Source organism: Leptonychotes weddellii, chromosome 2 (assembly GCF_054177405.1).
Source record: "Leptonychotes weddellii isolate Sample4059 chromosome 2, ASM5417740v2, whole genome shotgun sequence".
Classification (NCBI taxonomy): domain Eukaryota; kingdom Metazoa; phylum Chordata; class Mammalia; order Carnivora; family Phocidae; genus Leptonychotes; species Leptonychotes weddellii.
In genome coordinates this window covers 69,616,817-69,640,937 of record NC_138370.1, presented here as the reverse complement: position 1 = coordinate 69,640,937, position 24,121 = coordinate 69,616,817, and the positions used below count along the sequence as shown (strand labels likewise).

Genomic DNA, 24,121 nt, shown 5'->3' with positions numbered 1-24,121 from the left:
ATATGTATGCATATTAAGATATAAATCAAAAACTTTATCAGAAATTCTTTGCGTAAGGCTCATCATCAAAAAACAGAAACACACAAAAAACTGAAATTTAGGTGGATAGAAAAATTGAATTTATTTAACATTTAACGTAAAAATTTTCTTTCAGTATATAGATGAGGCTCCATTAAACAAAATATTCCACAATAATGAGCGCAGATACAAACTAAGTAAGTAATCAGTATGTTAAATGATGATAAGTGCTATCTCCAGGGTGGGGTGGGCTCCAGGTAGCAGAAATGATAGCGTTGAGACATAGGCTTGAATAATAAAAAGTGAGATGAGGAAAGAACTTGCTAAGATGCCTTTTCCAATAAAGAATTAAAGGTGATGAGACAGCAAATCACATGGCTATTCAGTATTCCAGGCAGAGAGAACAGCAAGTGGAAAGACCCTGGGGTGGCCAAGAGATTGGCAAAGCAGGAACACAGTGATGGCAGGTTGAACGGAAGATGAAAGGAGACCGTAGTCTTCTGTCCTACAATTCCTCCTTAATTAATCAATCTCTAGTCTTCAGGACAATCTCCAAATCTGTGTCCTTAAAATGTGGCAATATTTAAGAGACCCCAATCTACAGTCTAGACTAAAAAATCATCCATAACTCCCACTACTTCAGGACTGACCAATATGAATGTAAAAAGAATCCAGGCACAAGAGTAGAGTGACATCCTTGGTCTTTCCTCCTTATTTCGTAAACTATGCCTATCTATCGTGCCATAATTATGCAGCATTCTTCCCTAACTGAAGCCTTATCCTCCTTAAGCCAGACATGACACAAGAGAAATGTTATTAATGCGACAAAAAGTTAACTTAAAAAAGGTTTCCAGAAGGCCTAGGTGGCTCGGTTGGTTAAGCGTGTGCCTTCGGCTCAGGTGATGATCCCACAGTCCTGGGATCGAGTCCTACATCGGGCTCCCTGCTCAGCGGGAAGCCTGCTTCTCCCTCTGCCTCTGCCTGCAGCTCATCCTGCTTGTGCTCTCTCTCTGTCAAATAAATAAATAAAATCTTTAAATAAATAAATAAATAAAAATAAAAAAATAAAAAAGGTTTCCATGTTGGGGAGCCTGAGTGGTACAATCAGTTGGGCTTCCAACTCTTAGGCTCCGGTCGTTATCTTGGGATCTTGAGATCAAGCCCCATGCCAGGCTCTGTGCTCAGTCGGGAGTCTGAGATTCTCCCTCTCCCTCGTCCCTCCCACTTGTGCACGCCTCTACATGTGCACACTCTCTTGCTCTCAAATAAATCTTTGCAGAAAAAAAATGGCTTCCATGTTCAAGGGCTACACACTAGCAAAGTATAAAAAGACTGCACTTTACAATGAGCACACCTTCCCTCATAAACTTCTCCAGCTTACTAGCCTTAACTTCATACTCTAGTTCATCAGCCAACTGTTATCCCAGACCCAACTGTTGCTAAAACAATTAGCAGTAACCAAAGGGCATATGCTGAAGTCCCCCCACACCAACCACAGGTAATAAGCTATAACAAGCTAGTCATTCTCTCTCTCAACTTCTTCTAAGCTCAGTGGCACATCCTAATCAGAGAGGGGCCTAAATTAAATGATGAAGCAGAACTGCTATCTGTTCAAAGTTAGTCTACTCTAGAATTAAATTTACAATAGCAGACCCAGATTCTAACCTGACTCATTTCTCTTACAAAGAAATGGTAGTCAATCAAATTTTCAATGAGGATCAGAAAAATGTAACTCAACAAATGCCTGGTATTTCAGATAAAAGGAGATAATATTTAAGTATTTAATAAAGAATTAGATATCCTAAGGCTTAATTTCATTTATTTCTCTAGTTTCACAATATGTAACACCAAGTAGGATACTTTCATACTCTCACACACTAGGAATAATATACTTTTATCTTCACTAGGAATGGAATTGGGTAGGTTCTTATAGAGAGTAAATGTTTTAATACTGTTAATAAAAACTAAAAACTGTCGGACACCGTATCTAGAAACTAAGCTATACACATTATATGTTATTTCTTTAAATTCTTACAAATTCCCTCCTTCAAGGAAATACTAATATATCCTAATTTTATACAGAATTAGGGCTTCCTAGTGAACTTAAGTAACTTGTCCCAAGTCTAGTTACTTTCGCAGGAAGCCAGGATTGAAACCAGATTTGGCTGTCCACAGCCCCAAGCTCTTAACCACTACCCTACACATCCTGTGTGGAAAAGAAAGGCCTGAGAGACTCTAAGTTAAAAGGTGCTTGTTCACAACCCTAAACAGAGGCATTACCCAGAGCTGTTCACATACTTGTACCCCAACTTGGGATTTTTATTATCTAAAAAGAAAAAGGAAGGCATTATCTGAGTAAGGAAACAACACAAGAAAGCCACGGAAATAAAATGGTCATTTTTCATCACTGGATATGTAAACAAATGACAGGTTAACCTTAAAATTTCAAAATATATACACATATAGACAGGACTAAGTCTATTATACACATACATATACTTGTAGCTCATGTAGAAATAGAGCCCATCAACCAAAAACATCAACTTTCAAAAACAGTCCCATAATAAAAATTAGATAAAAATCAGTAAAAAAGAAACTTGTACTGTAGATTTCTGTATTTTAGGAATACCACAGGCAACTCCGTGCCTCACATTCCTTATTGAACTGTTTCTTTACAGGGCACTATAAAGATATTTTAGGACTTAAATTCATTCTTACTTGCAACTGTCATCCTCTGAATCTGATATCTCACTGCTGTTTTCATCAGCTACTTCAGAGGTGTCCAGTCCCATCAATATTTTACTAACATCAGTTTTAAATACCTTCTCATACAGCAATTCATAAAGGAGAGCTGCAATTAATGAGAGAAACGTTATGCAATATTAACTAATTTTACGTTTTAACACAAAATTGACAACGTCTATTGCCCAGGCTTCAAAAATCCTAACTAGGGCACCTGTAACATCTTCTGATCAATAACACGATTTAACCGAAGTTACCTAGAGAGAAAGCAACTAGAATTTGTCTCTGTAATTCAAAATCATTACATAAGATACTGCCATTTTTAAAACACAAAAAGGTACCACAACCGTGAAACAAGTATGATGACAGTAAAAGCTAAACATGCATATTGAGCAATTACTGCATTCCAGGCACTGTGCAAAGCCTTCACATATGTTCGTATTCCAGGCACAGCAAAGTATTATTATTCTAACAGTACAGATGAGGAAACTTGAGAATTAGAGAGGTTCACATAATCTGCCCAATCTTAAGAGATGTGGAAAGAAAACATTAAGAAACTTTAAGATTCCTAGAAGAGGACAGCTTTTCATAAGGGACTCCAAAAACAACTGTTATAAAATGTATTCTGAGCAGCCACTGAAAGAAAGAAGCATATTTAATCAACTTTTTTGCTTTAAAAAAACAAACCTCTAGAAAACACGAAAATATAGATTACCAAATACTCAAAAACATATTACACATGGTGTAATATGTGACTCTCATTTGGTTATACTGCAGTGATCTTTATGAAACTAAAAATTCATCAACAATAGGTGCCCACTCTCTAAATGAGTCCCCAAAGAGACCACCTTCTCACAGATCACTTTTTTCCACCCCTGATATCATCCAAACCACAGGCACTGAGAAGTAAAGGTAAGGTAGGCTCCATGAGCTATCCTTCCCAAAGCTGAAATGTCTAGATTTTAACCAGCTGGAAGAGGAGGACACAGCCCAGGATACAGACAGCTACACTTTATTTTAAAACAGATCCATCCATCTTAAAAACTGCATTACAAATATCTTTACTGGTCACCACTAGCTTAAGAACAGAGGAAAAAGCTGTTACATGACCAGCACTGATGCTCTGTTTGAGTGATGATAAAGAAGATAAAGAAGGTAGAAAGGAACTACTAAAGCGGTAATTCTCAACTGGGGAAGGAGAGAGGATTTTATCCTTCCAAGAAACACCCGGCAAAATCTGGAGAGATTTTTTGCTTGTTGCAATGAAAAAGAGAGCCCTCTACGTGGTACATGCCAGGGATACTACTAAACATCCCATAATGCACAGAACTGCTCCAAAGAATTATCTGGCCCAAAATGGCAGTAGTGTCAAAATTAAGAAACCCTGTTCTAGAGGCAAAAAGTCAAATGCTTGATTTGCTCATTTAGATTTTCAAGCTCTATACCAGCAACTTTAAAAACACATAAAAATCCGGGGGCGCCTGGGTGGCTGAGTCGTTAAGCGGCTGCCTTCGGCTCAGGTCATGATCCCAGAGTCCTAGGATCGAGCCCCACATCCGGGCTCCCCGCTCAGCAGGGAGTCTGCTTCTCCCTCTCCCATTCCCCCTGCTGTGTTCCCACTCCCCCTGCTGTGTTCCCACTCCCCCCTGTTGTGTTCCCACTCTCGCTGTCTCTGTCTCTGTCAAATAAATAAATAAAATCTTTAAAAAAAAAAAAAAAACACATACAAATCCTATATACCAAAATGAATTACTGCAGGAAAGAAATAATTGTATTTACAAGTCAAACTCAAGCTACTAGCTCCATTTTTCCCTAGTCAAACAAGTTTTTATTACAGTATTAATATTTTTGCTAACCTAAGATTCTTAGTATATCTTTGTAGACAACAAAACAGACTTGTTTGCATTAAGACTGTATAGCTTAGGAATATAACTTCCTATACAAACACAAGGGTGATACTCACACTGACACATTGCAGAGTTCTCTTTATACTTTATGGGATAGACAATATCATAATGATTTCCATTTGAAAAACACAGTAATACCTGAAAGGGAAAAATTAAAGACACCTTTCAGTCATTCATTTATGACACTTACATAGCAACTTTTATCTCTAGTTTCTCTGAATTACTAATAAATAATTTCCAAATAGAAAATAATTTCCCAATAGAAAATGATTATTTTAGGGGCACCTGGGTGGCTCAGTCGGTTAAGCGTCTGCCTTTGGCTCGGGTCATGATCCCAGGGTCCTGGGATCGAACCCTGCATCAGGCTCCCTGCTCAGTGGGGAGTCTCCTTCTCGCTCTCCCCACCCCGCTCATGCTCTCTCTCCCTCTCTCTCTCTCGCACATGCACTCGCAAATAAATAAAATTTTTTTAAAAATGATTATTTTAGGGGCGCCTGGGTGGCTCAATCGGTTAAGTATCCGACTCTTGATTTCAGCCCAGATCTTGATCTCAGGGTCATGAGTTCAAGCCCCACACTGGGCTCCATGTTGGGCATGGAGCTTACTTAAAATGATTATTTTAGAAGCAACCTAAGGCTTCAATGTGGTCAACTATGGTATATCCAATGCTGAAATGTTACACAGCCATTAAATCAAAAAGTTCTTAATGACCTGGGGAAATGCTTATGGGATCACAAAAAATACACAATATACATGAAAACAACAGAATATCAGCTACTTAAAAAACAAGACAGCTGAAAGACTGTAAGAAATACTAAATACTCCAAAACCTTATTAAGATGCTTACCTCTAAGAGGCACAATCAAACGTAAATTTCTTTCTGCTGCTTTAGTTTTAAGTACTTTCTAAATAGTTAATTACTTACGCAGTAAGAAATACACACTGATTTTGTTTGGATTATGTCATATTCCAAAACCTGTATTGGAAAGGCCAAATCCAGAGCCATGCACCTTAGAAACTCCGAAAGCGTTTTTATAAAGGTAGTATTTCACTCAATTCCCCTCCCCCTTAACACCATTAGCATGATGACAAAACACTTCAATTTGGCCTGGATGATTCCAAAACTGCTAATTAAAACAAAGTTCTCTTAATGAATCAACTGAGGGTTTTTTTTTTTCTTTCTAGGCTTCACATAATTTTTTAGTTGTTTCCAGTTTGTGACTAGGTAATAACACCTCAGCCAGTAAATTATCTTTATAAGGAGAAATATATCACTATTACCCAAGTATTTTTGGATGCAATGGCAGAATCTACTTTCACAAGTTATTGTAGTACTTAACGTTTATAGTCATGCGAAACGGTCTAGTTAATCATATACCCTAGTATCTGAGGTTTCTTCCTCTAGTATAATGTTCTGATAGCGTTAGTGATTCCACAGTGATTTGTGGAAAAAAACAAATACAAAATATGACTCAATAATGATTAACAGGTGGGGCACCTGGGTGGCTCAGTCGTTAAGCGTCTGCCTTCGGCTTGGGTCATGATCCCAGGGTCCTGGGATCGAGCCCTGCATCGGGCTCCCTGCTCTGTGGGAAGCCTGCTTCTCCCTCTCCCCCTCTCCCTGCTTGTGTTCCCTCTCTTGCTGTGTCTCTGTCAAATAAATAAATAAAATCTTTAAAAAAATAAATAATGATTAACAGGAACTTTAAAAAATTATCATAAACTTCATACAAAAATATTTCAAAAGGTCACCTTAAAATTAGAGCTCAGAAGGTCAAGGTGGCAAGTGGTTCTTTTACTTAAATCCTTTAGAAACGCTTAGAAAAATTCTTACCTTCTCCGGAAAATTATTTTCAGTTACTTGTGAAGGAGAAACATTTGGTTCCCGATAAATGATAAAATCTTTCCTGAAAATAAAATTGAGCAATTACTTCTGAGAAAATATATTTCATGACTTAACCATTTGTTCGTTCATTCATCAAGAGCCTAATATGTTCAAGCAATGTTCCAGGCAGTGGACACAGAGCAGTAAACTAAAGACAGTAATACAGTAACTAAGTTGTAAACACCTCTACAAAAGTACCTTTTTAAAAAGTAGAACTTCAAATATAATTTGCATATACGTTAACTTCAGATATAATTCTAAAAGGAGACTTCAAAACTACAGAAATTGTGAAGACAAAATTTTATACAGATTATTTCAAAAAGAAAAAATAAAGCATTCACCTGCTCCTCTCCCAAACAAAAGTAGTAAAATAGTAACATGGGGTGTTTTGCCTCTGTTCTAGTGGCCATCTGATGCTACCAGCCCTGAGAAAGTAGGAAGCCATTCCTCTATCAAGTTGTAAGTGATATCGTTTATAGGCCTGAAAAACGTCTGTATTCCTTCCCAAAAATATTTTGAGAATTACAATTTCTAAACGCTGACATATTTAACATCAGAATCTAATTGATGCAATTAAAAAATCTAAAAAAAAAAAAAGCTTCACAGTTAAGGCATAAAACTGCTTCGCTATTTTAACAATTTTTTAGTATAATGGAATATACTAATTTCCCACTCAGTTTTTGTTTCCTTATGTTACTACAGTGTTTACCTGTACATAAGAGAAAGGGCACTTATTTCCACTTGTCCAACCCATTCCTGTATCGAAGAAAAAAAGTTGGCACTTAAGTGTCTCATACTTTACAATACATATACCTCTATACAATACCTTAACACATACCTTTACACAATATATCTAATGACCTAAAAAAAGCTCATTCATATTAGTATTATGAATATTATGAAAACATTTATATAAAACAGACCTTACATATATAACTAAAAAAGTACTTAAAAAAATAGCCCAAGTCTCTGTTGTAAAAATCCTTAGTAACACAGGGTGAAATGATAGTTCCTATTGGTATGGTAAGACCACGGAGTGGTATCTCTAAGTGGAGAACCTGCTGAAGGCAAGGACTCTGTCCTTTAACCTAGCACCCAGGACATAGCTTGGAACATGTATGTGCCCAGAAAATGAGATGCTGAATAGAAGGAGAACTCAGGAATCACAAAGGTTAAAAAAGGAGTGACTGAAAGTACAAAGAGATCAGTGTCCTAGCAATCTTTCTGAAATGAGATAGAAGTTCTACAGCCCTAAAGGAGTCACTCTGTCTTTAAGCCTATTAGAGGAAATGGCCAGTATATATCAGAATTTTAAATATCCATACACACTCTTTGACCCAGCAATTCAAATTCTGTAACTCTATCCTAAACAAGTATTTCATAGGTCCACAAAAATGTACATAAACAAGAATGTTCACTGTAGCTATCTGTAATAGCTTAAAAAAAATTTTTTTTAAAGAAAGTCTGAATATTCCATTAATAGGAAAGTAGTAATCAAATAATTTATGGTTCATCCACACCATGCATGGAACACCTTGCAATCCATCTAAAGAATGAGGTACACCTACATGAACTGAGTTGGAAAGATCAGACTGTCAAGTATAAGAAGTCAGTCATGGGGTGCCTAGGTGGCTCAGTCAGTTAAGCATCCAACTCTATTTTGGCTCAGGTCATGATCTCAGGGTCATAAGACAGCCCCAGGTCAGGCTCCACGTTCAGTGTGGAGTCTGCTTGAGATTCTCTCTCTCTCTCCCTCTGCTCCTCTCCCTGCTCATTCGCATACGCACGCTGTCTCACTCGCTCTCTAAAATGAATTAATTAAATCTTAAAAAAAGAAAAACCCTATTGGGTAAGAGAAACAAAAAGGCAGGTTTAGTATATGTATGTGCAGGCGTATGAGGACTAGAAGGATACATCCTAAATTGACAGTGAAGACAAGATCAGGGAAAATGAAGGATTTTCACTCTTCATTCTGTATCACATCTTTTACCATGAGAATGCATTCCTATACTACTTGTGAAATTAGTAAAGACTTAATACCGAGACTCACTAACAATAATGAGCTATGGTAAGCGAATGTTGCCACTTTTTCCTTTAAAGAAATTTGAGATAAGGAAAAGATTTTAAACAATGTGTTGATCTCAGACAAGGATAATCTTTCCCCCAGAGATTTTTCATTTTAATGGTTCTTAAAAGTTGGCTCTGGTTTTCAAAATGAAACGGGTACCATATATTAAAATAGATTTCTTAAAATAGGCCTCAGCCTAACAATCATGGCTTCTCATAAACTGCTACAAGTGACATTCTGGGGTAAAGGAAATCCTTCACTCAAACCAGTTTGCTTAAATCAAACATAAGCTACATCTACTTCATGCAAAAGACGTTAAATCACTTTGGAAAATTATTCTACTCATGTCAACAAAATACTACCTCTCAAATAATGCACCATAAGTCCTTAATCTTCAGAATAAATTCTGTTGTAGTCTGGTTAAATAAACAATGGCTATCATAGTATCTTGTCTTCTCTAACCAGGGTCAATTATTAAGTTATATAAAAATACCTAATGTTCTACCATTGTCTTCCACCTTAAGGCTGTAATTTTATTTACTCATCACTTATGATGTTTAATATACTTTATTGTGGGTCACAGTACAGCATTTCTGCAAAATCTGTTTTAGCTAGTGAACTATATAAAAAACATGTAACTTAAATGTTCAACAGTCACTAAAAATAAACTTTTGTTACTAAAGATGCTATTAGGAAAATGAAAAGATAGTTATAAATTGGAAGAAAATATTTGAAAATTACATTATCAATAAAGAACTTATATCCAGTATAAAGAACTCTTACACAATTCAATAAAACCAGCAACATAACAAAATATGGGCAAAATCTATGAACAGACATTTCACCAACAAAGATATATGGATGGCAAATGAGCACATGAAAAGATGTTCAACATTAGAGAAATAAATACAAGTTAAAACCACCATGACATACCACACTACACAACCACTGAACAGCTACAATTTCAAAGGCTGACAAGACTGAATGTTAACAAAGACATAGAGCAGTTGGAATTGTCATATATTGCCAATGAGAAAGCAAAATGGCAAAGCCACTTTGAAAGAGTTTGGCTGCTTCTCATTAAGTTAAACATACAATTACCCTGTGACAGCAATTCCATTCCTAGGTGTTAATCCAAGAGAAAATAAAACATATGTCCCCATTAACACTTACAGGCAAATATTCTTAGCAGCTTTAATCATGAAACAGTCTAAAACTGGAAAGAACCCAAATATTCATGAAATGATAAATGGACAAGCAAATTGCAGTACATCCATTATAATGAACTCCTCAATAAAAAGGAACAAACCACTGACACACCCAACAACAACATGGATGAAACTCAAAGTGTTTCCATTATGCTAAGTAAAGAAGCCAGATACATAAAACTACAAACTATATCATTCCATTCATATAGTCTAGAAAAGGCAAAACTTACAAATCAGATCAGTGGTTGCCAACAGCCAGAAGGTGGGGAAAAAGAGACTAAGGGCAAAAGGGCACAAGGAGCTTTGTGAAGTGATGGAAACGTCCCCTATGTATTTGTAGCGGTGGTTATGCAACTGTATACATTTGTCAAATCTCATCAAATTATTCACTTAAAATTGGTGAATTTTAGGTGGAAAAAAAAACTGGTGATTTTCACTGTGTCGATTTTACCTCCATAAAGCTGACAAAATATATTCTTGCAAAAGTTTGAGGCATTTTTCAAAATGCTCCACTGGCATTTTAAGTAAAGAATAAAGATGTTTTCTCTAAGAACTGGGTGAAACGTGTAAGAGTTTATCAACTATGTTTCTCTTTTCATTTCATACATCCCATATACCAGGGAAAAAGAAAAACGAATAAAGACATAAATATCTGTTGCTAATAAAGAAGCACAAGGGGCGCCTGGGGGGCTCAGTCAGTTAAGCGTCTGACTTCGGCTCAGGTCATGACCTCAGGGTCTTGCGATGGAGCCCCACATGGCCGGGCTCCATGCTCAGCAGGGAGTGTGTTTCTCCCTCTTCCTCTGCCCCTCCTCTTGCCCATGTGCATGCACGCACACACTTTCTCAAATAAATAAATAAGATCTTAAAAAAAAAGGCACAAAGAGAAGGTACCTGAAACATCTGGAGAAGAAATTTGATCAGATTGGGGAAGGGGGTGTCATAAAAACAAAAAAGCTGGCCAGTCAGCACCCTGGGAAGGAGACCCCTGTCCCATGTGCTCAAAACCACAACTTTCCTCCTTCCTCTCCTACAGAGGCCCAAATCAGTCTCAGTTCACTTCACACTACGTCATTTCCTCCCTCTCTCCCCTTTCTCTCCACTCCCACCATGTCCACCCTTTCTCAGAACCTCATAGCTTGACAACCTGAACTGCTACACAAAGATTACTATAAAAAACATTGTGGGATTTTTCTTGATTAAAAAGTTAATGAACAGGGGCACCTAGCTGGCTCAATCAGTAGGGCATGTGACTCTTGATCTCTGAGCACTGAGTTCAAGCCCCATGTTGGGGGTAGAGGTTACTTAAAAAAAAAGGGGGGGGAGGAGTTAATAAACAGACTTTGTTATTTCCTTTTCCTTTATTTTCCATAATGGAGTAAAAATTACCAGGAATATTACTAGAGATAACAACATTCTGGTGTTTATCTTTCCTGTATGTTACATACAATGCAATGTGGATTTAACATTCAAACCACACACACAAATCAGTTCAGCACCCAAAATTGAAAGGTAACTATGAAAATCCCAAAAGCAATAAAATATACAATCCTCATCTTCAAAGAGGCTTTAAGGTAAGAGAAAAAAAAAAAATGCAGGAAAATGATATTTGTGACCATGATATATGGGCAAAACTCAGTACTGAAATGACTGAAGTAAAAATGGAGTCAGGAGCGGATTTAGCGAAAAGACCTTCAGAGGTATCTGTCTCCAAAACTGGAGTACACAATACTTACTCCTTTTTTCACACTGCATGTAATGTGCACATTTTACCATGTATTAAACATTTCTTTTTTTAAAACCATGCAAATGGTCTTCCCACCTCTGGTCTCATCCACTTCCAAACCATCTCTGCACAATATTCTTCTATCCATCCATCCAGACAGCCAACAAAGAAGCCAAGCACTATTCTTGGTTCTCAGCAGTGACATACTCACTTCCTGTCTCAAAAAATTTAAAAGGTTTCCCAATACCAGATTCTCACTCCCCAGACATAGACTTTGATTCAGGTCTGGAATAGTGGAATTTACAACCACCTCAGGTAATTCTGATGCAGATAGTCTATGGCTGACACTGAGAAATGCCAGCCTAAAGCATAAGCTCCAAACTACTGAGCCTAGCAGTGAAGGCTCTTCCGTGACTGGTCCCACAGCCTGCCCTCTGACTTCTCACTACCTCCTACCTTCACATACTTCACGCAAACTGATGTGCTTTCTGAATCTGCCTTGCTCAGTTTTCCCTTTCCTAGAATTACCCTTCACCCTAGGCATTTCTCATTCAGAATCTATTCAGATGTCAAATGCCAACCCACTACCTCTTCCTTTGCCAACCCAGGTAAAAATATAACATTGAATGCCTATAGCATCATATCTAGACTTCTTATGACACGTGCTTTCTCACTTCTATGAGGTGTTTTTCCCTACTACAGGCAAACTCCTGAGAACAGCACCCAAATCCCAATTACCTCTGCATCCCCAGAGTGCCTGTCAATTCTTGGCATCAACAAGGACTCAAATTAGTTTCAGAGAATCAAATGGAGACCCCAACTGTTAATCAAACACCCTGTTCCTAAGTTATTATTTCTTTTCCTTCCTACCTGACTCCTCTTCTTAGCTTCTTCCTTGGCTAATGTCATTTTAAACTCAACAGAGATTACCTCTGGGGATGATGGAATATTCTACAAGGCACTCTGTGTGGCATTTCATGATATTTGGATTTTTACAGGGAGAGTATTAGTTTGGAAGCAACAAAAACAGAAAAATTCTTTTCACTTCAACATGACTGAGAAAAGTATGGGGGACTTGGGGAAGTGGCATCCTTTTCCTCTCAACAGTCTCTTCCCTCTTCTCAAGCTGATCATGGGAAATGGAACCTCCATAGAAGAACCTATCTTCTCAATGGCCTAAAGAAGCATGCAAATCTTGCACCCTGTCCACCAAGACCAATACCCATACCAATACAGCACCCTGAAAATCATCACCATTATCGTAGGTCTTCTATGCTACATTCAGATGCCATTATGACAAAAATAAAAAAAGCACGACCCTGTCCTTACTGCGGCAACATCCAGTACACAGCTCCAACTGTCTTCCAATTAAATGCTACATAAAATGTGCAACTAAGAAATGTTTATTTAAAAAAAAGTACTTGCTGTAACCCCTCCATACACTATATTGCATTTTAATGAATGTTGAATACCTTACTTCAATATATAAAAATAGAATTACAGAATCACTGCATACCTGTGGATTTTCCAAACGTTTTAAATACTCTTCAAATGACCCTTCTATAAACTGCAAAAAAAAAAAAAAAAAAAAGTCTATTAGAAATACATCAAAACAAAAAACCTTTTCACTGTGAATTACTAAGTTCTTGCATGAACCTTGGAAACATCGGTAACAGTAATATATACACATATATACAACCTAATTATTAAAATACATAAAAATCATTAAGTAAAGATTATAAACAGAGAGAAGAATTTTAAAAAGGAAATATTATCAGAAAAGATTTCCTGGTCAGGATGTGGACAGGCGCAGGCACAATGTAGCATGAAGAGGCAGTGAGCACTGTGTTGAGAAGACAGAAGCCAACCAGCCAGCAGGAACAGGACAACTGGGTGGGGGAGAACAGAGTGAGAGAGGAACACAACTAGCCACCTGTTTATAGAGGGCCTTGAGCCCAGGAAGGACTTGCAGACTGAGGGAGAAGGCAATTCAAGGTCACTGCCAGTGACATTATGAACAGAGAAATATATAAAACAAGCACTTAGAGGAGTATTTTGGTAATGGCCAACACAGAGAATTAAGAACAATATATTAGCTAAGAAATATTAATTTACTAATCACAGATATGTATATTGTCTCTTAGATCAGTCACACTAAAAACACAGATGAGAACTAATAATGCAAGATATTTTGGAGAACCAACAAGATTTTTCTAAGATAGCTTGCTTCATTGTTTAACTTAAAAAGTTTATTCAAGCTATGCGATTTTTGTTAGCCATCACACTAATTTAACTGCGAAATCTCTAAAAAACATTAGTCTGAAACATCAAATTCTATTTAAAGTATAGTCCCAGTTAACTTAGCAAATTGATACACTTTTTACAGTCTCCCGGCTATAAAAATCTTTTAAACACCCATGGCTTTTTTTTGAGACTGAGATTAATTCTTTTATAGATCATGTGCTGTCAAATTCCCAGGAAGTATCTTAAGTTTCAACACATGCTTATAATAAAACAGCCATATATTTTAAATATCCTGCCAATCAGCATTTTATAGCCATATATTTTAAATATCCCACCAATCACAATTCTGTATTAGGTGATTATTTATACTTTTGGGGAAAAAAACCCCAGAGAACCATTTAAAGTTGGAAGAGACCTACACAGTGTTCTGACACAAGCCTGCATCCAATCTGAGATTCTCCTTTCTAGTCAATTAGAAAGTATCCATCTAGACTGACTAAACACTGTCAGTAAACAAAGCACAAAACTCCACCCTCCTTCCCATGACCACCTTTTCCAATTTTGGCCAACAGGAATTGTTTAAAGGCACTTACTATAAATTATAAAAGGAAAGTGAAACTTCTCCCCTTGGAACTTTCAACCTCTGATCATACCTCTTAAGACTGTTGAGGGCTAAATAAATATATGCAAAGAACTTAAACAATGCCTGGCACAGAGAAGTGCTCAACCAATGACAGCAATTTCCATTACTGTCAACAGTGTTTTACTCTCTGGGGCCAATAATAATGATTAATCACTTGTAATTTCTTTAAAATACTTAAAGAGCACTCCACTCTCCCCATCCCTCCCCCTTTTGTACTATACCCTAACACTCTTATCTAACCTCCACATCACCAGTTTCCTTTTTGTAAAACAAGTTCTCAAATCTCCTGATCAAGTAGGTTAACTCTCCTTCCTGGAATACATTACTGCCTTTCTTATAACACGGCACCTAGAATACACCCAGAATGTCACCAGTAGTAACATCTGGCTTGAATACAGGAACATCAACTGAAAAGCACATCCAAATTAAGAACTATTTACCTATTAAGTTTTAGAATTGAGTTATTTGCAAGGTGTCAGTGTTTTTTTGGCAGTCAAAGAGGAAAAATATCATTGAAAGTCTGACGACATAATTCTAGGTCATAAAACCAGTAACTAGTAAATCCTATAAAGCTTTCAATGTAAAATGAAAACAGGCCACTGTGGCATCTTATTTCACAGCTACTACATACTACTGAGAAAATTACAGTAAGTTGCTATACAACATCCTAGCAACTATTAATCATTATTTACATAATTACAGTGTTCTGATGTGTGATTCACGATGATGAACCCTGAAAATTAAAAATCTATAAATGCCTTCTGATAAAATTAAAGGTTCAGTATTAGCTTTGCTCAGCATGTTTTTTATACTCCAAGTCTGAAATTTTTTAAATTCATAGGGGGTTACCAATCACAGAAAACTATTAATTAACTGACACCCAATTCCCTGACCATGATAGACAAAGCTCACTCTTAATATGCAAGGATTCTGTCCAGGTCATCCATCCAACTTCCACAGTTAACTATCATAGCTTTCTAAATGTCTAAAGAAATGAAAACCACAAAAAAGTCTAAAAATGTCACAATTGAATATAACTGGATTTAAATTCAATAAAGCAGTTCTTTTTTAATTTCTTTTTTTTTCATAACCTGCATTTAAGATCCAGGCTGTGAAACTCCCACCAGGCCACTTCTAAAGGCTGAAATATAAATGCAAGTCAAGACACCATTCCATGTTTAAAATTACAAATTACCGCTTCAAATTTCTCTCTGTTCTCTCGAAGATAGTGAATACAAGCCATTCTGACTTCCACATGGCGAGACTGAGAGTGCAGCACCTGAAAAGGAAAAGCAACACACTATTACACATTTTGTTAAAAGAGGATTTATGGTACAAGCTAGCACTTTCTTTCACACCCTAAATAACCCCAAAACTGATAGAAATCAGTCTCTCTCCATTTGCCATTTAGTAATTTCTAAATCTTTATTCATTCCCACCTCTTCCTCTAACCACAGACGAAGTGACCTATACAGTCAGTGGTACTTCTTAAGTCAGTTTGGAAGAATTTATTACCATTTCTCCTTTAGGTCACTCCTGTGAGGAAACCTTTGTAAACTTAACATACTTTTCCTTTCTTGACCAGCCCTCTTATAGCCTTGCTCTTCACAAAGAAGGGCTAACAGAATTCCTGCTACATAGTACTTAGCTTCATCCTATGCTTGCTGGAAAAGAGAACAGGCAACTTCAACAGGAATCCATTAAGCCTGTAAGAATTAGATTTCTTTTTCTCAATAATTTGGAATTACTTGCCTTATGTAGAAATTTAAGTCCACTGTGGGTTTCAGAAAAATTAAGGTGCTCATTCCCAAATCCTTGTCAGGCTTATACAACTCTTGAAAGAATATCCAAGTGAGCAGCACACAGGATGCAAACATGCTGCTGTGTGCTGTCATCCCAACAGCCTAGAAACTTGCTCTTAGGCCCAAAATCTTTTTTTTGTTTGTTTTTATTTTAAGTAGCTCCATGCCCAACATGGGGCTCAAACTCCCGACCCTGATATCAAGAGTCACGTGCTCTACCAACTGAGCCAGCCAAGAGCCCCAGCCCAAAATCTTAAGCACCAACTGAAATAAGACACTACAAAGATGATCCAAATCCTCTCACTTTGTAGCCTCTGTATTCTTCTGTTAAACTAGTTCAACAAAAGGGTATCTTATGGGCATTTTGTCTCTTACTAAAATGCTAAAGCTTTGGTTTGAAAGAAACTAGTATAACCAAATGTTTAGGAACCCTTCTGGCTAACCTCCAACACTTTTAACTATCAAGCTTAAAAGAAAAGATTAAAATTATTTTCTATTACTGAGTGTCTCAAATGAAGATGTTCCTGGTACCCTAAAGGGTTAAGGGGGGGGGGAACAAAACCCTGAAACATTTAAAATAACCACATGTCCAAATACTAATAAGGCTCTTGAGAATTTATATTAATATAAAGTAGCTTTAAGAGTTACAGGTCCAAATGAGTGATTTTTCCTCATGTTCAGGTGAGCAGAGAATTCAGGAAAAGGGAGGCTCCAGCTGCATTTTACAGGTCTCTATGGATAACATCCAAGGTTCATTTATACTCACAGAACTAAAGGGGCGCCTGGGTGGCTCAGTCAGTTAAGTGTCCAACTCTTGGTTTCACTCAGGTCATGATCTCTGATCTCAGGGTCATGAAATGGAGCCTGGCATCAAGCCCCACACTGGACTCTGCATTCAGTGCAGTCTGCTTGAGATTCTTCCCCCCTCACCCTCCCTTTCTGCCCTTCCTGGCACACGCACTTGCAATCACTAGCACACCCTCTCTCCATCTCTCTCTCTCTCTCCCTCTAAAATAAATAAATAAATAAAATCTTTATACTCACAGAACCAGACAGGCACAACTGTCTGGAAACAGCTAGTTATGTCTTTACATTAAGGTAAATTGAAGATGTACTAGCTGAAGTTAGCAGTAAGTTTTTCAGTATACAGCTGGTTTTTAGCTTAACGAAGTACACCTAACATTGCTATCTTGGAAACTATTAAAAAGCATCTTTATACATTCTAAGCTGGAAGAAATGTCCATATATAAAAATAAACCACCACACAATATTTTTGCCAATTCAACAAATGACATTTAGCAACACTTCTTCCACAGAAGCTACTTTAGACACTATTATGAATCAAGGTATTATTTGAGTAAACCAGTGTTGTCTGTTAAGGGCTTTCCTGGCATCGGCAAACTGAAGATAGTGCTAAAGCCATTTACCTAGCAACAGGTGGCAGACATAACTGAATAAAGCTTATTTGCCATCAAAAACAATGACAAGCGTATCTGTTTCTTCTCCTCTTAAAAAATCTAATTAGCACATGAAATCTGAACCTGTCACTCAGAAGCAAAATTCTCAGCAACTTCCATAAATTGCAGAGTGCTGGAGCTTTACAAAGCCAAGCACTGCAAGAGAAGCAAGGTTAAATGACAACTGTTTAAAAAAGTATAACTTTGTGCAAGTTCAAGGACATTGAGGAAGAATGCAAGTGGTAAGACAAATATCTCTGCAAATTATTATATACATGAAAATAACCTAGAAAATAGGAGACTTTCTGATCTTTACTTGGGACAAGATAGTGATAAACACTGGGAAAGGCCAAGACACGCTGCTTTAGCAAATCCTCTAAGAGCACCCTATTTTTAGCTCCATGGCCACAGAGCTGATTCAGGTCAGGCCTCCTGCAGGCCCAAGTCCAGAAGTGTAAAAAGGGAAGGGCCTAACTAAATCAGGTAATTTGGAGGGAAAGACTACTCCTAATTCAAATCTCTCCCCTACCCTACCTCCCAAAGACTGCCATTTAGATTTACTCTGGCTCCTTAGAAATGATAAATATTATTGGAAAAACTGTTGGCAAAAAAGTAAATCCTTTGTACGTATTTTTATAGAGCACACCCTTTAAGCCTGAGGTTGGTGTTACTTCCCTCCCCACCCCAATACACAGACACAGACACAGACACACACACACACACACACACACACACACACACTTTGCCTTTAGCCATGAAGACTACACCCTTAATCCATGTCTACTTAAGAAAGGAGTTTCCCTCAAAATTCATGGATTTAAGCTTTCTAAACTCAGTATACTAAAAACCATAGTCACATAATCGAAGAGGATATTTTCTTTTTTTTTTTTTTTTAAGATTTTATTTATTCATTTGACAGAGAGAGAGACACAACGAGAGAGGGAACACAAGCAGGGGGAGTGTGAGAAGCAAGCTTCCCGCAGAGCAGGGCGCCCAATGGGGGGCTCGATCCCAGGACCCTGGAATCATGACCTGAGCCGAAGGCAGACGCTTAATGACTGAGCCACCCAGGCGCCCCGAAGGGGTATTTTCTTATGCCTGATTTAAATCTTATGAGATACAATAAAAGGTGTTATATGATGTGAGCAATGAGTTAGTTCTTAGTGATAATAACTTTGCACCTTTCTACTTAAAAATAGAGATTCCCCGGGCGCCTGGGTGGCTCAGTCGTTGGGCGTCTGCCTTCGGCTCGGGTCATGATCCCAGGGTCCTGGGATCGAGCCCCGCGTCGGACTCTCTGCTCAGCAAGAGGCCTGCTTCTCCCTCTCCCACTCCCCCTGCTTGTGTTCCCTCTCTCGCTGTGTCTCTGTCAAATAAATAAATAAAATCTTAAAAAAAAAATAGATTTCCCCCTTCAATAAAAGAGATTTCTGTATAATCAAGTTTGCCAATTATGGCACAGGATACTGAAACCGGACACACTTTTCTACTTCAGTATGAACCAGGATCGGGATAATCCAATGCCAAATAAGCGTCATACTTCCCTTATTTCCATTCGTTTCTACCTCCTTCCTTACCAAATTCTTGCTAGAGCTAACACTATGTGTAAATAAGGGCTGAATTCACTTCCACCCCTTCTCTCTGCTTCCGGAGGTGCTGAGCAGTCCAGGGAGGCTGAGGCAGAAGCAGCAGGACAGATGGAGATCCGGAAAATTCACAAATCGGACAGATTGTTTATCTACTAATAGTAAAGACTGGGGTGGGAGTGTGTGAACATATCCCGCAACAACACTGGAACATCCTAAATTTCTAAAAATGAGAGAAATCTAATGAACTGAAAAAGAGCTGAATTTGGGGAGTTATACAAAGAATGTCTGAATGACAATGCCTGCAACATAATGCAAACCTGAAGTAGGTAAATCAACTTCTCGCTTGAAAAAAAGATTTTATGATACTGATGTGAAAACAAGGGCCTCTAGAAAATAAATGGCTGGCCTTTAGAAGTTAAAAAAAAAAAAAACTACAGTCTACAGATGTTAAGTAAAACATTTACTCACAAACAGAAATTTTGAAAAACTATTTAGAATTCAAAAAAAGGTAGGAAAAAAATCATAAAAACTCTACAGCAGGAAAAGAGAAGAGATCTTAAGTTGAAGGAAAGCAAACTGTGAAAGGTATGAAATGCACACCAGGGCAGTAATGTGAAACTTTTATCCAACTATTTCAGCAGCTATTTTTCAATATAGGATGGGTTGTGGTGATTGCACACCAACTACACAGTGTTATATAACACGGAAAAAGCTCTCTTATAAAAGAAAAAAAATTATTCCTTGTTAGAAAGTCATGTTGACCATTAGCAAGGAAAAATTCGGTCAAAAGCCTAGAGAATCCCCAACACCAGACTTTTAAGAAGTAAATTATTTTTAGCACACCTTGCAGAGCATAACAAAGAGTGGAATCTACTCAAAGACAATTCTTTTGAAACATTCTATATTTTTAAAAAGCTGACTTTCCCAAACTGCACATTTTTCCGCTCTTGAGTCAAGTGGACATCGACGGGCTAGACTCCCCCACATTCCAAAGTCCAGTACAGCAAAAAAAAAAAAAAAAAAAGCTCTGCGAGTAATGCCTGGTGCACCACCTCCTCTAGTAAACAGCTGGTTTACTGGCGTGAACGCTGTGCTTATAAAACCGAGAGAAGGTGAATGCGAAACAGAATGGAAAAATATCATTTCGCCAAGTCCCCAGCAATCAATCAACCGTACACGCGCTCAACAGGCCTCACAGGTTGTCCTCATTACCTCTTCACCGGGAGGGACGACACCGACACCCAGTTAATTTACGGGTTTTTAAGTTTCGATTTACAGCTTCCAGACCCAGGGCAGCGTCCCATTCCTGCGTTACAATGGACCGCTGTGACGCCAGCCTGGCCACGCGCTGCCCCGGACGTGGGCGGCCCGCAAAGCTGCCCGCCGCCGCTTTCCCACCCAGCCTCCCCCCGTTCCCCATCCCGTTACCTGCTCCGCCACGGCCCGGAACAGGCACGACCCGTCCTTGGCGACCAGTTTCCGATACAAGCCCAGTTTCCGCAGATAGGCGTCCATGGGCGTCGCGTCCTCGCGGGGCCCCGCGCCGCCCTGGTCCACCCCGTCGGGAGCGCCGACGGCCGCCTCCATGTTGCCGGTCCTACTGCAGGGCAGGCGCGGCGCGGGCTAACCCCACATGGCCGCGCCGCCGGCTCCTCGACGCCCCGGCCTAGGACGGGCGGCGGCTCGGGCTCGGGCTCGGGCTCCGCGGGCGGCGGCAGGCGGCGGCGGCCCGAGGCAGCGGGCGGCGCTCCCCGCGCGCATAGGGGAGCCCTGCCTAATCCATGACTGTGCGCACGCGGCCGCCTCCCGGGAGACCACGCGCCCGGCGGCAACGGGGGGCAAACTAAAGAAACCCCAAGCGTGAAAAGTCACTTCCCCGCGGCCTCGCTTCCCAGCTCAGGAACACAGCCGGGGGTCGCCGCCCCCACAAGTTTCCTCGTCCCGACTGGGGTGAGGCGAGGAAACCCCCGCCCCCCGCGTGCGCGGGGCCCGCTCAGAGGAAGCGAGGCCTGCGTCCCCAGCGCGCTCCCCACCCTGGGAGCCGAAGAAGCCAAAAGAGAAAGACCCGGCCTTTCGTTTCTCCACCTCGCAGGAGGGCGCCCGAGGGGCGGGGAGCGAGTGGGGGCGCCCGGCGGAGGGCAGCAACCTCGCAGCCCAGAATTTGTTTTCACTTTCGGCCGCACAGCGGAGAGGACGCCGGGAGGTGTAGTTTTGGCAGCGGCAGGAAGTCGGCTTGCGGCGGGCGGGGACGCGCGGACCGGCCTACCCGGGGGAGGTGCCGGGGAGGCACGCGGACTACAAGTCCCTTCAGCGCGGGCGCCGCCGCTGCTGGGAGCCGGCTTCGCGCTTCCCGGGCACCGCGTCCGCGAGCAGGCCGAGGCTGTCCGCGAGCCGACGCGCGGCGACCGGCGCGCGCCACCCCACCCGCCCGGCCGCCCACTGCTCCGAGGCGCCGCGAGAAGTGCGCGCGCCCTGCGTGCGTGGAGTTGCCAGGGACACAGCGGCGGCTAGGTCGGCCCTTTGTGTGTTCCCAAACAGAGGGCGCACCTGTCTGCTCCCCCCCCCCCCCGGCCTCTTCTGGCGTTTCCATGGGGGTGGCTTTAACGGCTTAAGCAGAAAATAGAGCTAATTGGCGAGGTCTCCTGGAACTGGCACCGTGCAGGACGACACAGGCTGTCCATAAATCAACCGTGGACTGCTGATTCCTATTAGAAATTAGAAGTACAGCTCCCTCGCTATGGCAAGAATCATCTTCGCCATAGCGAGGCCTTTGCCACAGACTTTGTTCACTTTGCCCTTGTAGCTGCGCACCCCAGCACAAAGTGATATCACTGGTCAGAACAAGTTAGAATATTTTTTCTTAAAAAATTCGTCCTGTAATTGCTTGATAACATGCTGGATTTGCCATGTCTACCAGCAGAGGCTTCCAACTCAACTTTCTACCCTTCAAAGTTGAATGACACGTCATGCTTTAGAACCCAGAATTTATCCAGCGTGTTTGTGTGACACCAGAATTCACTTTGATAAAATACAACCGCATCTGGTGTCCTAATTATCAAAATACATGGTTAATCATAAACTGGACTCCAGTCGTGAGAAAAGTGTAGGGTTAGCATAGGTTTAGACATGTAGTTAAGTGAACTCTGGAATGGAAGCAAGGCTGGCCAGATGGTGAGAATTCAACGCAAATTACTGAAAATTCTGTTTTAGAAATTTGTTTTCAATACTTTGGGTGCAAGCAGTTAATGACGCCTGGATTTGGTTTCCTCGGTGCTTCTAATTTTGAATTCTTAATGTTTAAAGAGTCTATGTCTAATTGTGCTGTTTTTCAAGAACACAAAAGTTACTGTGACCTAAATCAATTTCTTGCCCCAATATTAAATTTTGTACATTTTGTAGAGAAACAGTTTGGAATCACTTTTTAGAAAAATCTAGTTTCAAGTCAAACCTATTGCTTTTCTTTCTTTAAAAATAATTATTTTGCATATATATGTTTCTCATTTCACTCAAAAAGAATTACGCCAAGTTTGCTATTACCTACAACATGGCTTGTTTTTTTTTTAACATGTTTTGCCTTTTAATGGGACTCCCTGCTCAGCAGGGAGCCTGCTTCTCCCTCTCCCTCTGCCCCTACCCACCCCTCTCATTCTCGATCTCTCTGTCAAAAAAAAAAAAAAAATCTTAACATGTTTTGCCTTTTAAACCCACAGAGGAATTCAAAGTAAAATCAAAACTGTAGAGCTTAATTACTGAATTCCTAAAATGAGTAGGTTCTATAGGATTAATTTTATAAGGAGCAGACTTTCTGGTGTGCCAAAAGAAAACTATGCCTTTTCTAATATTTATTTTTATATTCCTTCAATAAGAATTTCTAAAGCTAACCTCATGTTCAATGTGTACTTATGGGGAATCTACTGTATATATCATGTTAAGATTGCATCGCTTAATATCTTGAGGCCATATTGGAAATGTATATTTCCAGGAACTCACATTTGAAATTTTATCAACCCTTGTTTTGTAGTTGAAATGTTTCAGACACCCAGGTGGCTCAGTCATTGAGCATCTCATTTTTGATTTCCTCTAGGGTCATGATCTCAGGGTCCTGAGATGGAGCCCTGCATTGGGCTGTGCGCTCCAAGGGGAGGGGGGAGTCTGTTTGAGATTCTTTCCCTTTGCCCCTCCCCCTGTGTACACACTCTCTCTCTCTTTCTCTAAAATAAATAAATAAATCTTTTTTTAAAAAAGGAAATGTTCATGATTACATTGCTTTAATTTTTTTCAAATACAAAGTTTTCTCACTTTTATGTGCATAATAATTTCATTTGGGGTGGCTGTGTTTCAAAGCATATTTTTTAAAGCTTATCCATATTTTAATCTTATTTAAATGTGCTTACATATATATTTTTTAATAAAGTAATATTACCATCTTCTAAAGCTCCAAAATTCCTTTGAATACTTTGAAAAGGAAACCAGATACATCCTTTATTGTACCTAACATGTCTTTATTTTCCATTACAAAAATTTAATTCACTGACAATAGTATAATCAAAATAAGAGTGTACATGATCATTTAAATGAGTATTCTAGTATAGAACCTGACACAAGTGTACTTTCAATATTTTTAAATGAATTTATTAAATACTAAGAAAACAGAAGCCTTTATCAGAATTCATCAAAATTCTATGTTGTCTTCTAAAACTGTGGTTTGTTATCAGAAGTATTAGAAGAATAACACATTTCTGGTGTTTTCTACATTTGACATCTTGCCAAAATTACTGTTCTCACTCCTTCTGAATGAGTGAAGAACAGCCTCACTATCAACTGGCTGCTTT

At 39.4% G+C, this 24,121-nt stretch overlaps 1 protein-coding gene across 4 annotated transcripts in view; it reads right to left on the bottom strand.

Annotated features, from left to right (window-relative positions):
• Positions 1-21,432, bottom strand: part of OTUD4 (OTU deubiquitinase 4) — a 43,441-nt gene extending 22,009 nt beyond the window's left edge. For 2 of the 4 annotated variants that reach the window (XM_031039953.2, XM_006744100.3), the window contains exons 1-7: positions 20,718-21,432; positions 15,637-15,720; positions 13,071-13,121; positions 7,262-7,308; positions 6,502-6,574; positions 4,724-4,805; positions 2,737-2,869 (exon numbers count right to left, since the gene is read on the bottom strand). In XM_031039953.2, coding sequence (XP_030895813.2) covers positions 2,737-2,869; positions 4,724-4,805; positions 6,502-6,574; positions 7,262-7,308; positions 13,071-13,121; positions 15,637-15,720; positions 20,718-20,876 — 629 coding nt within the window. In that variant the 5' untranslated portion in view covers positions 20,877-21,432. Of the gene's footprint in view, positions 1-2,736; positions 2,870-4,723; positions 4,806-6,501; positions 6,575-7,261; positions 7,309-13,070; positions 13,122-15,636; positions 15,721-20,501; positions 20,613-20,717 lie in introns of those variants that run through there. The other 2 variants (XM_031039952.2, XM_031039954.2) reach the window with 2 other exon arrangements.
• Between the last annotated feature and the right edge of the window lie 2,689 nt (positions 21,433-24,121).